The 16918-nt window shown below is 40.4% G+C and overlaps 1 protein-coding gene across 5 annotated transcripts in view; it reads right to left on the reverse strand.

Annotated features, from left to right (window-relative positions):
* Positions 1–644: 644 nt before the first annotated feature.
* Positions 645–16918, reverse strand: part of tox2 (TOX high mobility group box family member 2) — a 118227-nt gene continuing 101953 nt past the window's right edge. For 3 of the 5 annotated variants that reach the window (XM_038697244.1, XM_038697245.1, XM_038697242.1), the window contains 5 exons: positions 15859–16101; positions 7860–7940; positions 4464–4874; positions 4231–4379; positions 645–2661 (listed from right to left, as the gene is read on the reverse strand). In XM_038697244.1, coding sequence (XP_038553172.1) covers positions 2619–2661; positions 4231–4379; positions 4464–4874; positions 7860–7940; positions 15859–16101 — 927 coding nt within the window. In that variant the 3' untranslated portion in view covers positions 645–2618. The remainder of the gene's footprint in view (positions 2662–4230; positions 4380–4463; positions 4875–7859; positions 7941–15858; positions 16102–16918) is intronic. The other 2 variants (XM_038697246.1, XM_038697243.1) reach the window with 1 other exon arrangement.

Below are 16918 nucleotides of genomic sequence, written 5' to 3' on the forward strand. Positions count from 1 at the left end.
GCACCCAAACCCTCTTTTATCTGGCATTGCATTAAGAATGTATGACTGTGATTTTCATGTAATGTGTGTCATATCACAAAGTGGCAGGTTTTCCAATTGTCCAATAATGATCTATTTGCCAATTCAATACTATTGAGGAAGAGAAGGCAGGCAGACGTAAAATGAATAAAACATTGAATGGAGGGCTCGTGACAGTTCCATTTCAGTCTCTCCTTCTCGCTCTCAGAAAGTCTCTAAGAAGACTTGTGTGCAATTGGGGTAAAATCAGTACTTGGACGGTTGCCTGAGTTTGTGTGCACATTGCATTTCTCTGTTCTCTTTATCTCACACTAGACGCCTACGATGCACCACTTTCACAAGCAAAGCAAACGTCTTCTCGCATCTGCTCTCTTGTTTGTTAAGATAGTTTACTGGCAGAATCCACGCTGGCTCGTGTACACTGTGCCCGCGGCTAATTAGCTAATGCCATTGGAGCCCTGAGCTAAATATAAATATAGAATACAAATGTGACCCTCCTAAGTGCAAATAAACTGTAAGGTACAGTCAGTTGGGGGTGTTGGTAGTTATTAAAACAACGATTATCATGTCTTTAAAACAATTGGTGAAGGGGACAAAAAGGGAAATTAACAAGGCATCAGACATTATCACTTTTAAACTTTTTTTTTTATTATGCAGGTTTAAAATAAAAGAAGCATTGTGACACAAACAGATGCTGCTGGCAAGAAAAAAAAAAGGAGCAGCACCTAAAATGTAAAAAATAAAGAAAAAAAATCATTGTTGTGTTCATCATCAGTTTTATCAAACCAGAGGGAAAAAGAACAATAAAATAAGAATAAAAATACACCTCCATTGTAAGAAGCAAAAGTGATCTAATTTCTCTCATAAATAAGAAAACCTGTCAAATAGCTGATGGGCAACTAGCGGAAACAATATGTTGATAACCATTTAAAATTTTTATCATTACTGGCTTTACAAATAAAATAACTACAATTGGCAGGTTTTTTTTACACAACTTAAAATGTTATAGTTCTGTAACAACTAAAACTGAAATTATGCTACAGTAAAGAGATAAATACAGATGTCTTTGTCAGCAAAATGCATTTCTGTTAATCACACAAAAAGTTAAAAAGATGAGATCAACACAACCAAACACCAACTAGAAACTTATAAAAATCACTGTAATGTGGATGTGATGGCTCCATTCACATATTTCATTACTTCACTTCTGCATGTCGAGGAGAGAAAATTGACATTATGGTCAGACAAAATAAGAAAAAGGGGGTGGGGCGTTTTGAGGCAATATCTTTTTTTTCCCACCTGCAACATTATATCTCATTTTATCTCACGGCGTTTCTTTCTCTCCTTCTATCTCTTTCCTCTTTATCTCTCACCTGGCTCTTTCCATTTAATGATCTGCAGGACACATATTGTGTATTCAGTTTTAGATTGAACTTTATTGGAAAAAAACACACCAGTGAGCACAGATTTAATGCAAGAACGAGAGTGTGAAATACTCCTCTGAAATCCAGCTGCACAAGGCTGTTAAAATTCACGAGAAAGACTCAACACTCGAACACTGAAACACTCTTGCGCGCAAGTGTGTGTCCGTGCACATACACACTCAACTGCACACGTCATGAATGGGGTACATTCTAACGTCCAGACATACACACACACACACACACACACACGCACATAAAATGACTTACATGTAATATTAAAGAAGAAACAAATCTATCTCGACTTCCAATTCCCAATTTGATCCCATAAAAGTGATATTTACAATCACACTGTGACAGCTCAGTAGACCTCAACAGGTCTTTAATATTAAAAAAAGATTCTTTTTGTTTTGTTTCTCTTCCCAACCCAAGCTTTTTGTATTAATTTGCAGGCCCTTAAGCAAAGCTACCATAACATCTAAGCCTGCGATGAACCTACTAGAAGTTTATATTTTTCTACAGTACAGGGCCCAACGCTTATTGGCAAAAAAAGAGGAACAATTTTGCAAGCCAGAAATAAATAAAACAGCAACAACAACAACAAAAAAGGAAAAACACAAAAGGAAATTAAAATGATTAAAGAAGAGGAAGAGTAATTTTTTCTTCTCATTCTAATTAAAGCTGGATGGGGTCCCTGAGGGGACTTTGATGGTGACACAGAAGAGGAGTGCTCTACAGCCCGGCCTGCATCGGAGAGAGCGCAGACACACAACTCAGAGAGGAGGGTGGGAGCAGGAGGGAGGGAGCAGGAGGGAGGGAGCAGGAGGGAGGGAGGGGATGGGCTTTATAAGTGCTTGGCAAATTTTAAACAGCAAGAGGACTGCTAATACATTAAGTGGTACAGACAGCAGTCATCTAGTCAAAAAACTCTGGTCACAAATTCTTCTAGAAAAAGAGAAATAATAATTACATTGACAACAAAAGGTGGTGGTGTTTGGGAGGATGTTTGTTTGCGTGTGTGTGTTTGTATGTAATTATATGTAAGTGTGAGTGTGTGTAAGTGTGTGCATCAGAAGAGGGTTGAGGGGTTAGGGGTGGTGGGGGACGGGGTGGGGTGGGGTCGTGGGTGAGAGTAGACTCTTCGGTGTCGTATTTGTCGACAGGGCAAGATCTTCAATTTCAGGTGAGGTAGAGTGGCTTGTCCCTGCCAATCATGCTGCCACTGGAGAGAGAAAAAGCAAAAACAGAGACGCAGGTTAGATTACGCACAAAGATACAGCGGTAAAGAAAAGGAAGGAAGAACAGACATATTTTTCTCTGATTGTAAATGCTTTTCATTCCCTGACGGCCGCAATTTAAGCCGAAACACCCATTCTCTTAGCTTCTACCTTGCTCTAACCAAACCCCATAAATAAACAAAACATTTCATAGTGCTTTAGCTCGACGAGCACTGTAGATTTAAAAAGATCTTACAGTGCTGCAGGACTGCACAGCCTGCCAAACTGTAACAGTGAAAACTTCTGTTGGGAACATCTGTTTTTTACTGCTGTCTGACAAACACATGACAAGCTCTATTATCTCACCATTACCTCTCCAGCTGTCTCCCTTGTCTCACTGGAACGGAGCTGACAATTTTCAACACTTATATTGTGAAAGATGTGGGAGAGACGTCTGACATGACTCTATATGCTTATATCTAAGGGAGTTCTGGTCTAGGACTTAGATAGGACTGGATCTATCTGACAAGTTCAACCTGAAAACCTTAAATTAACAAGGTATCAATGGAGTCCCATAGTCTTGGCATGTTTTTGAAACGTCCATTTGGTTTAACTCACTTCATTTGTCTCCCCTTCAAATGTCATTCAAGACTATATGATTTGATGTGTTGCAGCAATAAGGGTTGCAGTGGAAACGCTGGACTCGATTATTTATATGTTAATTGATAACCTAATGTTGAAGGAACACAAAAGGAGGAACTCGTGTAAGTGCAGCGCTCTGTGGCATGCATGTAACCAGTGTGCCCCCTATATTCGGCACACCAACGCTGTGCCATGAATAACCACTCAACTTACATATCACGCAATCATTATTATCAATGCGCAAGTAATGATTTTAACTCGCACACTGTGCAAACATGGTGACACTCAACGCTTGGCAGCTCTCTGTGTATCCTGTGTGTGAGGCCGTGCGAATGAGAGAGAGCGAGTGGCAGAACATGAAGATGAAAGTTAGTGGAGAAAAATATTAGCAGTAAATTTCATGTGCAGTGTAGGTCACTGTGTGTCCGTTTATAAAAGTCTGCAGTTTCTCCAACTGCTGGAAACATGAAGGCAGTTGGTGTTAGCTAAAATCTCCCCTGTACAGCACATTTTTTGGCTGTTATGTAACGTTAGATAAATTAGTAACGAAGTAACGTTAATTTTAATTAGCTCAGCTGTACGTCATTACTAACTTACATCTGGTACAAGCTTAGACTAAACTGGTGTATAGATACTGTACATCCTGATAATTATATTTCAGTTTTCAGAGGACTCTGACAATTAAAGAAATGAAGTTAGTGACATGGAGCTGAGGTTAATGGAAGTAAATCAGGGATGCAAAGTAGTCCTTTTAAGCTAATTATGAGATGTTTCTTAATGCGCAAATTAAATCCTTAGTAATTATCCAGAGATCCTGTATAGATGCATTGACAATCGTTTTATAATCGCGTCGCAGCCCTATGAATCATAATCGAATCGAGATTTCCATCCCTACTGGATTATGGGAAACAAATGATACTGTCTCCACTGACCTGCAGTGGTTGCCACACTCCCGATTGCAGTATTCACTGTCCCAGTCATGGCTCTGAGCCACTCCAGGGCCTGGACCAGGGCCAGGGGCCCCTGGAGACTGGGAACCACCAATGCTCTTCTGATACTCTGACTGGAGGTGGGAAAAACCCTGGAGAAAGAAAGAAAATTAAGCCAACATCTTAAAGTATAAACTAGTCCACAGCAGTGAATGTGTCTCAGTTTATTTCCATACCTGCTGCCCAGGAGGTGGGGAGTGAAGAGAGGCCTGCAGCCCCATCTGGTGAGAGATGATTGGCTGGGACTGGACCTGCTGCATGCGGATAGGCTGGTTGAGGAGCGAGCTCTGGTGCAGGGAGAGCTGCTGGTGGGGGTGAAGGGGTGGGCTGATCTGGAAGGAGGATGGGGGAGAGGCACTAATGCTGGGCAGCATCTGTGATTGGCTGAGCGTCTGCGACAGGGTGTGGCGAGGGGCGTGACCTGCGTAGCTCTGCAGGTCGGTGAGCGGGAAGGCCCCGGGCCCCAGGTAGGGCGACGACGGCTGGGGTGGAGGTGGCACACTGTAGAGGGGCGGGTTGGCTGGCATCATATGTGGAGAAGCCTGGCTTGTTTGGACACTTTTTGTCTCCACAGGATCATTGTATGTCTAGAGGGGAGGCAGGAGAAGGGAAAACATGCCATCAGCGTTAAAGAATAATTTCAGTATATCACAACATACATTTGCAGTTTTGTACACAAACAGTTTTCATTGTGCAATGAGGGATTTTGGTTTTACCTCGGAATAAAGTGGTTCAGATATTCTGGCTAGATTGGTGGCTTGTTTACAACCTGTCTGACTTTATTAATGTTACCATGTTCTAGGTTCTCAGCCATTTTCTTGATGAGTACAATGTTATCAAGCGCTAGAAATGAAAGCCAAAGCTACAAAAATAAGACTAAAGTGGTAATAAACTGGAATTATCCTTTAAGGATAAATCAAGTATTCAGTGAAATATTACCAGTGTGCACCTTGCTGAAGGGTTTATGTAATGGTTAGGACTTGAATATTTAACATATTGCAATTAGAGTTCTTACTGAAATGAATCAAAAAGCACGGCCAGTGTTATGACCTTGTTTCCAAATAGCTTATAATAAATAGTAAATAATACTTAATAAAAAAGTTATAGTATGTGCGTGTTTAGTATGCAAATATATTTGATATATACAGCTGATGGAGCTGATGGTCACTAAATTATGAAACTGTCCCATAAGTCTTTGCGCGTCCTCATTCCCCCGAGACAGCCCTCTCGTGGGATGTTATTTTAAAACAATGTCAATGAAGCAAAAGAAAAGGAGCAGCTGGTGTCGGCAAATTCAATTTCAAAGTCAATTATTTAAATAACTTTGTGAAATAAATTGAAAAGTGACAAGAAACTTTTATTTGATGTGAAAATGTGGTTGTAAACGGTGGTATAGTGACAGCTGGAAATGGAGCGTAATGTGAGAAAACAACAGAAAAGACAAAGGAGACACACTGCTATGCCTGCACCCACTAACACAGACTTTATATGCCCAACGTACAATAAAACCTGTGGATCAAGAATTGGACTCTATAGTCATCAAACAACACACCGGTAACGAGGAGGGATTTCATCATTGGACTCGATGGATCACCAGCAAGCGACAGTGTGCACTAATTCTATACTATTCATTACCTAAAGTATTTACAGTATAATCTGTTGTGGCTAATGCTACCCATGGTCCCAGCTGTGTTCCTCTTCTCTTTACTTATTTTTTCCCCTGTAGATGCTGTGAAACATGACAAACACACACACACACTTTATTCTGCAGGTTTTTCTTTCTACCTTTCTTTCTTGAGATGGTGTATGTATGAAATACATCCAGTGTTTCTCATTAACTGTCAGACTGGCAAAAGTGATGTGTGGTGGTCTGCTATTTAGTAATGGCTCACATCCATCCCTCTGAACCCTGAAATAATCAATGGAACGGGATGGAGGGATGGATAAAAGAGAGGGACAGACACAGGGTCAAGTGGAAAATGAAATACTGAAGAAATGGTGTGATGGGAGCGGGAAAGAGCGAGAGGATGGGTGTGATTTGTTGCAACTAACTTTATTTTAACAGGAAATTGCAGGATATTGCAGTAAAATGACTTCATATTTATCAGAGGAAATATATGAACAGCATATGTATTAAATGAGAGTTTACGAGGATTGAAACATTTATAAAATCATGAAATCTGTGAAATTTACAACACAGCGTGACTTTTTTAATGTAGACTTTTTAAAATCACACACTGCAATTGGAGTTTTTGGATTCAGACGAACACAAGAGAAGTGCCATGACACACAGTGGGAAGCAATCAAACTTTATTTTTTTCCACCTCTCCCAAACAAACTGGCATGCGTCACAAAACAAAAAGGCAACAGGTGCACGCTGAAGATGTAAATCCTTCAAATGATACTCCAATTACCTCCAATTCCACCCACCCCAATTTACTTTGAAAAGACTCCTTCATTGGTAATTAAAAAAGACAGTTATGGTGAATCATGAGATTCAGGCGCGCATTCAGATTGGCTGGTCCTGAATGAGTGTGGTGGTGGTAGTGATGGGAGGGGTTGCAGGTTTATTTTTGTCAGTCAGTTGTTTGACTGGCAATCTACCAACATATAGTATCAATCAAGCCTCTGTATAGGAGCTCTGACATGAATGTCTAATTGCACCAAAAGACAAGAAATGAGAATAGTCTTTTTAGTTGAAAGTATGCCACAGTGAAGAGGCTGATGAATTAACTATTCATGCCTTAATCAAGGTGCTTGTTTTCGGCCCATGAGCATGAGAGGAAGTGTGGCGCTGTGCGGAGGGGAGGAAAGAGGATGGGGAGAGGGAGGGGGAAGAGGAGGAGCTTGGTATATGCTAATGCAATTTAGAGTTGTGTTTCGAAAACAATGCAGAAAGACTGAAATGAAATGCAGCGCACCACCAGATTGAAACACCCCTGTACTGTTATAACTATCATATAAGCAGATGTAAAAAGAGTTGTGGGGATGGTGGTGGTGGTGGGGGGGACATATTATATCAGCTTTTAAAAACATGGAAATTTTACAATGTGGGTGTGGTTTTTATACAAAGGCGATTAAAAAAGGGTATTAATGTTCTGGGCTCAACTGGAGTAACCTGCAGCAAAGAGAGAGCAGTAGGTGTGAGCAAACCTCAGCCAACACATTAGTGGCCCATCAGGGAGCTCAGAGACACCAGGAGGACTGCAAATGATAGGTAATGTCCACTTCTACTCTTACATGTGCACACTGATAAGCACAAACACACACACACACACACAGATTTGTACTATTACTTTTCATTTCTCCCCAGGTTGCAAATCGGGTGTGTTTGAGGCCTAATTTTCACTGTTCTCTTTTGCGCACACACACACACACACACACACACACACACACACACACACACACACACACACACACACACACACACACATATGCACAAACATCTTAACACCTCTGTGTAGCTAGTGGACCCTTTCCTTGGAATAAGAGCGAGAGGAATTCTGTCTAATTTATCATCCCTTATATCGCTGCTGACCCATGTATATCAAAGACGTGACCCCCGTGGTTACCTTGGAAACCAGACTGGCTCTGTAGGCGGCCAGGGCTTTCAGGTACTCCTTCTTAGCAGCCTCTGTTTTCCTCTTGTAGCTCTGTAGGAGCAAACACAACAACAACAACGATTGATTACAAGGTGATGCCAAAGGCTAAAATGACCCTGTGGTCAACACTGACTGATGTGGATGAGATTTTGGGAGTCATGGTGTGATTGTGTGACCCTGGCAGTGTGCTCTGCGATGAAAAACCTATCAAATGCATTCATTACACCGTTATCAAGTCAAGGGGATTTGACCATCTGCATGATGTTGCTGCATTTGAATCATTAATTTCTTCAAAATGTCCAAAATTAAATGTCAAGAAAGCTTGTGGAAATATTATGGAGCTAAATGAGGAGTGAAAAGCTGTTTGTCATTTTGTGTACTGCTTTTAAGCCTGCTCTTCCTCTATTAAGGCTGTTGCTCATCTCTTAATCAGAGCTGATGTCCCAGCAAATCATTCAGACGTAGAAGAAAAAAAAAAAGAATTCAAAACAGCATTAGCAAAGAGGCAATCTCAAGCATTCTGAATTAACCTCAAATGATGCGTTAAGACAGGGAATTTGAGTTAATGTCATCACATGTCACTCAAGGGCTTTTTATAGCTGCCACTGCCTTTTTGATGCGGGGGGAAAACAAGTCGCAAAAAGTCCACCCTTAAATCGATGAGGAAGACTCAGATCTCAGCTTTTCTCTCTGGAGCATTTTAATATGAAGGAAAGTGTGTGTTTGTATGTGTGTGTGTGTTAATGCAATGGGTAATTACTGATCCTCAGCGAGAGACTGTCTGTGGCACCATGGACAGGGTCATTTCTTTCAAAGAGGTGGGGTAGAATAACCATTAAGCATTCATGCGTTGTCGAATGCACATAGGCTGGCAGCTGCTAACACATACAGTCAATATACAAACAGAACAGCAAACAAACCTGGATGAAGACGGATACAATCTCTTGCTCAAACAGCTGATGTTTATCCTCTTACTCATCCCTATTTACAATATTATTATTATTTTCCTTCCATGATACACATTCAGATATTAGACTCTGTTGAACTAGGAACTCCAAAATACACGACAAAAACAACAGATTTCCATAATAAAAACAGATAATCCCATTTAAGAATTACAGTTCTTGTTAAAAAACAAAAAAGTGACAACCTTACCCCTGACTCCTTAAATATTGATAGAGCCATGGCTGCCTCTTTAATGAACCCCAAACTACTCCCAGCAGCTTTAATTTCAAATTAATTTAACACAGCTAATGATTCGCGCAATGACGGATACTTTTAAATAAATTACCATGCCTAAGGATGTCTAATTATTCCAAAGTGAGTGGATTCATTAGCAATTGAAGCCGTCAGAGGCTGCAGGTCAGTATGAATTAAAAATAACAAAGCTGCAAGGGGAGAGCATATGCCTCCATCGTAATCCTGACACAGAGGTGTCCCGCCTGAATTAGCCCCTAATTGTACCTTAATGAAATGTTCTTGTTTGATAACCAGTTAATTACAGGAGACAATAACTCTGCACCCTGCTGACACTAAAGGGAGTGATTACCCTGACGACCGAAAGAAGAGAAGGAGGAGGAGGAAACAAACGGGAAGTAGAAAAGGTGGAGAGATGACAGGTGAAAAGCAGTCGAAGAGAGGACGACTAGTTACACATGAAAACCCCCAACAAATAAATGTATGTGAAAGGTAGACATAAAGGCAAAAAACTAGATGTTTTTGGACAGATGCTTAATATTTTACCTATACAAGGAGTTTAATATCAAAGCATGCCATTTAAACAAAGTGACAGTGTTCTTTTCCTTCTATCTCCGACCTTTAACCGACAACTCCAACACAGCAGTCTCAATTAAATAAAGCTAAAGTCTCTCCTCCCTCCTACCCAACACCGTTATCACTGTTCCTCCCCACTGCTGTAAAAACGGAAAATTGATCTTAATCTTAAATAACAAAAACAAGAAAAATGTTCTTTTGTGTTTCTGGGCCAGCTTTAACATGTAGTCACCTTGAGGAATAACGCAGCCCACATTACGCATTGATCTTGCACTATAAAACAAAGGCCTTTGGGAATTAAAAAAACGCTGTATGGCGTACAGGCATTTGAAAACATCTTAATATAAAAGAAAATATGAACATAAACTTGAATAAAATAAAACACTTTGTTCTACCAAACTCAAGGGCGGCACTGGAGAATACACAACGACATGAGCAAAGTGGGGGAAATGCACACTGAAGCTCAAAAAAAGAACACAAATCACAACAATGAAACTTCTGATCGTTTCTTCAGTTAAATACAGCAATAAAAACATGCTGCCTTCAATGCATTTGTGTGAATTCTGCTGCATGGTGTGTTTGAGAAGTACTAAGGGTAATTGGAAACAGGGGCCACGTTCTAGTTAAAACAAGGCTGTGTGTAGGGGAAGGGTTGTGTTTACATTCTGGTGCTCTTGCAAGGCTCCAGAGGGTCTGACTGTGACATTATAGAACACACCTCATCGGCCCTATAGAGATGACGTGACAGCCAATGTTGGGAAAAAAAAGAAAAGGCACAACAGCATATACATCAACAGATCAAGAGCAGAGAGAGATAGAAATTGAAGCCGTATATTGAAAATGTTCAAGGTATACGAGCCTGGCTTGGACAGTTTACATTCTAAACGTATTTCACTTGAACATTACTGGTCCATGGATTGTTGTTGTAGATACAATATGCTACAATATGTTGTTATATTTAACCAAAGTCAGACATTTTCATTTCTTTAGAGTATTAACGTGCAGTAGTTGAATTGGATACACTGTGTAAATACACGGTTAACAAGTTTATCCATTTGTTGTGCTGGAATAAGTGACAGTGCTATCACAGAGAATAATTAGAGCAATCACAGTGTTATTGCCCAGACAGGGTACTACATTTCATTCCATAATGACATCATTACCTCAAGTTAATTATGTGTCTTGCGAGGTGACAGGTTTGATTAAACACATGAATGCACAAACAAATCAAAAAATTAGCTGTGGAACGGCACAATAAATGGGTGGATTTTTAATGGCGGAATTGCCCTTTTGTTAGTTTCATTTGAAGGACAAATGCATTTGGGAGAAGAGAGAGACACACACAGAGTGAGAGAGAGAACATTGCATCCACCGGGCAAAATCTAAGGTGGAAAAGAAGCCCAGACACAAAGGGTTAAGAAGCACAAACAATAACATTTCAGGAGCAGATGTCCTTGAGGCAAAACCAAGGACAAGGCAATTGCTAATCTTGTATTCCCAGCATGATCAAATCACCAGGCAACAGATATAAATAAAAGGACAGGAAATGAGGAATTCACATTCAAGGGTGTCAGCGGTGAAATGAAGATTCATGGTGAAGAGCCCCGGTGAAGGCGGCAAAAATTAACTGCAAATAAAAGGGACAGACGGCCTCCAAAGTCCAGCGTATAAAGTGGGTTTGGTTGGAGGAAAACACACACATGCTAGATAGGGTCTAGTCGACAGTGGCTGGGGCTGAGGAGAATGGGCTGCACTTTGTCATGGAGACAGGTGCTTTTATTTGACACCCAATAGGCTGCGCCCTGACTGGATATTCTAAAAATATGAGTCTGTGCATGATCATCAGACTGTCTCGTTTTCTATTCATTTCACACCATCATTTGTTACTGCAAACACATCGAAACCCCTTTGACTTTGTCTGTTGGCCTGGAATGCTAAAATGAAATAGAAAATGTGCTGGACGGAAATGCTCAAAACTGCAGTAAATGTTAATGCAGTTCCATATGCACAGGTCAAACTGTAATAAAATAAAATTGACTCCTGAAAATATTCAAGGAAATATATCTACACGGCTGATTGTAGCAAACTTTTCATTTCTTTCAATATACAATTTCCACCGCACGGGGACAGGATAATAATAGATATCCTACCAGTTGAGTTTGTACTGGTGCATGTCTAATTCACAGATCATTAAAAAGAAAAAAAAAGGTTTCAAGGCATTAGCTGCATGTTCACTGCCATGCAAGTTGACATTATAGAGAGTGCGAGATGATGATCTCATTTTAAAACAAAAATGTTCTGGTGCTGCACCATTATTCCACTTTTTAAATACACATTTATGCAGTTTCAGCATACAAGAAACAACTGATGTTGGTAATACACTTCTGAAATTGATCCTTATCCAGGTTTTGTGAGTAGACCTCTGTGATATATTCAGTAATCACTGTAGATCGTGTGATATACAATACAGCCTGAAGTATGCTCCTATGCTTGTATAAACAACCTAACTTGACTGCACTTCCAGTTAACATTTTCTAATTGGCCCTTGCCAGGTAGACTTGCTAACTAGTTATAAGGACATAATATTGTGACAAGCAATACCAGATCTGCACGCTTTCTTGTTAAATCTTTGCAGCTGCATGAGACAGATACATAGATACAAAGTCTCAGTTTGCCCACAGTGTGTTACAGCAGATACATTGAGGAAACTGTGAATGCTCTGCAGAGTTTACAGAGTAAGTATGGTGAACCTGATCTTTGCATGACCACAATCTAATCACTTAAACTGGGTTGTTAGAGTGGTTTTACAGTGATTTCATGCTAATTACTAACATTTAAATGTGCAACACATCATTTGAGTGGTGGCTAGTCAACTATTGGTCTACCCAGAGCCATGGAGTGTCATAACTAAGGTTGAAAGGTGGTAACCCACTGTAATCAGCACCTAAAAACAGCTATAATCAATATTTCTATATTAAAGAGGTGGTATTGTGCTCATTTTCAGGTTCAAAATCTTATTTAGGCGTTGTACCAGAACGGGTTTACATGGTTTAATTTTCAAAAAACACCATATTTTTCTCATACTGCACATTGCTGCAGCTCCTCTTTTCACCCTGTGTGTTGTACGCTCCGCTCTTGAGCTACAGAGTGATGCATCTGACTTGTACAAAATCTTTGTTGGGAGTTGCACATGTGCAGTTCCCAGGTAACGACTACTAGACAATCAGAAGCAGAGAAGGGCGGGTCGTAAGAAGCAAGGTAGTGTGATCCAAATCAAAGCCGCTTCAGACTGTGACCGTAACCTAGCAGATGGTATAAGTTACTCACAAGTCCACAACATCATTGTTCCACATCTTACAATAAACCACTACAAAAATCACCATATTTCAACTCAATTTTACATAAAAATTGGCCAAACAATTTGAACGTTTGCTCAGTAGCTTTCACATCGGGTGTAACATTAGCATTATAGCTATAACTTTAGCTGTGTTAGCCAACGTTTACAACAACTCCGCACTTGAACAGTCTGTGAAGTTACATTGTCGTGTTTATTTTAAATATAATTCACAACCAATAAAGCATACTTACAGGTTGTGATTATGATTATTATTTCCAGGCCCAAACAGAGTCGGAGTCTTTTAGGAATAAACGTTGAACTGTTGCCGGTGTTCTGACGATCTATGCTGCCTTGCCGAAAAATGCTACCATAGCTGCTCCGTTTTCCATTGCAGACAGTACCCAGAGATAGTATGTAGCTTGTCGTCATAGCGACGCCACACACAACTGCCGCGATGTAATGTTCAATGCGACACACACACCAGCGATCCACACAGCTTTCTCATTTTCATATTCTCATCGTTTCAACATTACTCAGAATGTAAAGACAGATAAGCGGTATGAAAACCTTCCAGCTGTGTTTTCCTCTGCCGTTGTTGCTGTAGCGGTCTGTGTGACGGCGGGTTGGTACAGGCTTCCCCCGCCGCCACTTGCGGAGCTCCTGAACTCCGATAATATTCAAGCACATTTTTGTTCCGCCATCACTAAAACTGTCAATATTTCGAAATCTACACAGTTGATTTCTCACCTCAAAACATCTCAGAAGTGGATTTAGTGATGAAATTCCATACGAAAACTGTAAAATATAAAACTTTCTGTTACTGGCCTCTGTCTGGCGCACGCAATGATGATGCAGTGAATAGTGAATATTCTCTCTGACTACGGTGGCCCGTAGGTTTCAGGCCACAACACGAATACAAAAGTCACAACACAAATACAAACGCCACAACACAATTACAAAAGCCACAACACGAACACAAAAGCCACAAAACAAATTCAAATACCACAACGGAAATACAAACGCCACAACACGATTACAAAAGCCACAACACGAATACAAAAGCCACAACGGAAATACAAAAAGCCACAACACAAATACAAAAGGCCACAACGGAAGTGAACCACAACGAAAGTTGACAACGAAAGAGACGCTTAGTAACAGTGGATTATCCCGCTGTATATTATTTGACCAGAACAGAAGTATTACTTATTTATCAAACGGGTAAGAATTTCTTCTTCCATGTAGGCCTACATTTACTAATTTGGCAGACACTATTATGCGGAAAAGTCTCCTGAAAAAGACTGTTCTTTCTACAATTCGAACCCCGGACCTCCTGGATGGGTTACATTGCCGCTGTACTACTGGATAGCTGTATTCTACGGAGAGTAACCCACTGTTACTAAGCGTCTCTTTCGTTGTCAACTTCCGTTGTGGCCTTCTGTATTTGTGTTGTGGCTTTTTGTATTTGTGTTGTGGCGTTTGTATTTCCGTTCTGGTTTTTGAATTTGTGTTGTGGCTTTTGTAATTATGTTGTGGCTTTTGTAATCGTGTTGTTCCGTTTGTATTCGTGTTGTGGGATTTGCGTTCAGTGTTGTGGCTTTTGTATTAGGCCTGAAACCTACGGGCCACCATACTCTGACCAATCAGCAGTCTGTCGTGTTTTCATGTTACATTTTTGTATCCCTCAGCTGGCTTGGAACGGACGGAGGTGAGGTGATACGAAAAAAAGTACCTGGAAGCAGGTACAGGTACAATATTTCAACAATGGAAACCCAAACAAAGGCCAGTTGAGCCAAATGGCCTCTACTCAGACTAGCTTGGTTTGAGGGCGTGCCTGACCCTGCTAGCCGCTTGGCAAGCTTTATGCTGCGTTTTCAATGTGACATCACAAGTAAAGGAAGTGAAAGGCTGGACTACAAACAAGAGGTTCAGAGCAGAGCTTACTGTGGGAGATGGGAACTCCCTTTGGGCTGGACTTTGGGCTTTTTCACTTTGCAAACCTGTTACATGCACAAAAAAGAGATATAACTCAATAAAGGAGAGGGGAAAAGCCTAAAAGCATAATACCACCTCTTTAACAATTGGATCACATAAGGGATGTGAATACTCACTATCGTTCTCTTGAGCTTTATTTACTGTTTTGGTTCACTCTCACGCTCTTATAGCATTGTTTTTGGACGCAGCAGGCAGATGCAACCGAAAACCCCATTGTAGTCTTCCTTTCCAGCACCACATATTAGAGAGATAAAGTTAACGACTAGATGTTGAACATAGAGGAGCATTTAGCAGCTTAAGAGCCAGATATTTCCATCAGGAGATGGTGAATACCAAAAACAGAGCTAAAAGGAGAGTCAATATTTGCCTTTCATTTACCAGGCGGCCAGGAACATGACTGCTTATGTTTCTCCGTATCTGCTGGATGTGTAAATAGGCAACTGTTTGCTAACAAGCTCCCTATATCTGCTTGTAAGATGATGGTAATGCCGGTGTTGTGTTTACAGCTTGTTTCCACTGCCTCCACATGGCTAGAAAATGCTAAGTAAGTTTTCCCAAATAGTAAGTGGCAATTACAGGTTAACATAAAATGCTACTGTATCACAAATAGCAAACTGATGCAGTAACAGTGACATAGTGACATAGCAATATTTTATTTATTAAGTTTACTAGCCGCCATAAGCTACTGGTCATACCAGATCATGTAAGGCTTCAGCAGCAACTTTAAACTTTTCATTTGTGAGAAGAAAAATGTGTTATTTCTTTTTTCAAATGTTACATAGTAATGCTTTAAGTACAAAGAACAATTACTGTAACAGTAAATTCTCCATACTCCGAGTGTACATGTACACAATATCAATCTACCTGTTTCTGCTCCTCTCCCAGACCATCCCACATGGAGGCTACTATCTTGGATACATCTCCAAAGGTGGCATTGGGATTCTGTCCTTTAATGGCTGCCTGGGTGTCTCTGAAGAATAAAGCGTAGGCTGACACAGGCTTTGTAGGCTCATTGGGATCCTTCTTCTTCTTCTTTTTTTGAGGTTTGGGCTTGGGCTTCATCATCTCCGAAGACGGCCGCTTCTCGCCCGTGATCTGGAAGACCATCAAAAACACGCAAAAAACAAAACAGCTTATTGACACTGCAGAAACAACGTCTGCAAATTCAACTGGAGGGAATAATTGCATCTCTGATGAATGCTTATAACACTGGGTTCAGGTGAAGCATGTAAACTTCATTAAATCCATAAGTGAAGCTCTCTGTTCAATACCCATGAAGTCAAGCATTTGAATATTGCAGCAATATTTCTCTGACAGTTACACTTTGACACAGGCACTCGCTGACAGCATTTATTTCTGCCTTACTTTGTCAAAAATAACATCTGTTAGTTGAATTTATCAAACCTTTTCAAATCTTTATTTTTCAGTTGTTCAGCAAGTCATAAATTCTGACTTTTCGTGCTAGGGGTGAAAGGAATTTTAAATCGCCTGCTGTATCTGCTCTGGCTTTGATGTGGTCTCCGAATGAATCGGAGAGAGCAAATGGAATTACTTACTGATAGGAGAGGTGGTAATCATTTTTATTCACACATACAGCGAGAAGCACAGCAGAGATGTATAGAGAGGGAAATATATTTTCTTTAACTAAAGAATCCCCTTGTTATATTGTATCAATGCAAGCTAGTATTTAAATACACAGATGAATCTGAAACACTGTGGATGTGGCATATTCAATTATACACTCATTCACATTCCCCTGATAGAAATGAAGCAAATCCACAAAGACATTGGTTGGTGGGCAATTTATGAAAGCAGTTTTACAGATTTACATAAACCAAATGCATGTAAACAAGTGTCCTTCTCTTCTTATTGAGTGATTTAAATGAAGGAGTGGTAGATTTCAAATCAGACTGCGTATGACTCC

The sequence above is a fragment of the Micropterus salmoides genome, unplaced genomic scaffold (assembly GCF_014851395.1).
Source record: "Micropterus salmoides isolate LMB-PRFRI ecotype aquatic unplaced genomic scaffold, ASM1485139v1 Ms_hic_scaffold_4, whole genome shotgun sequence".
Taxonomy (NCBI): Eukaryota; Metazoa; Chordata; class Actinopteri; order Centrarchiformes; family Centrarchidae; genus Micropterus; species Micropterus salmoides.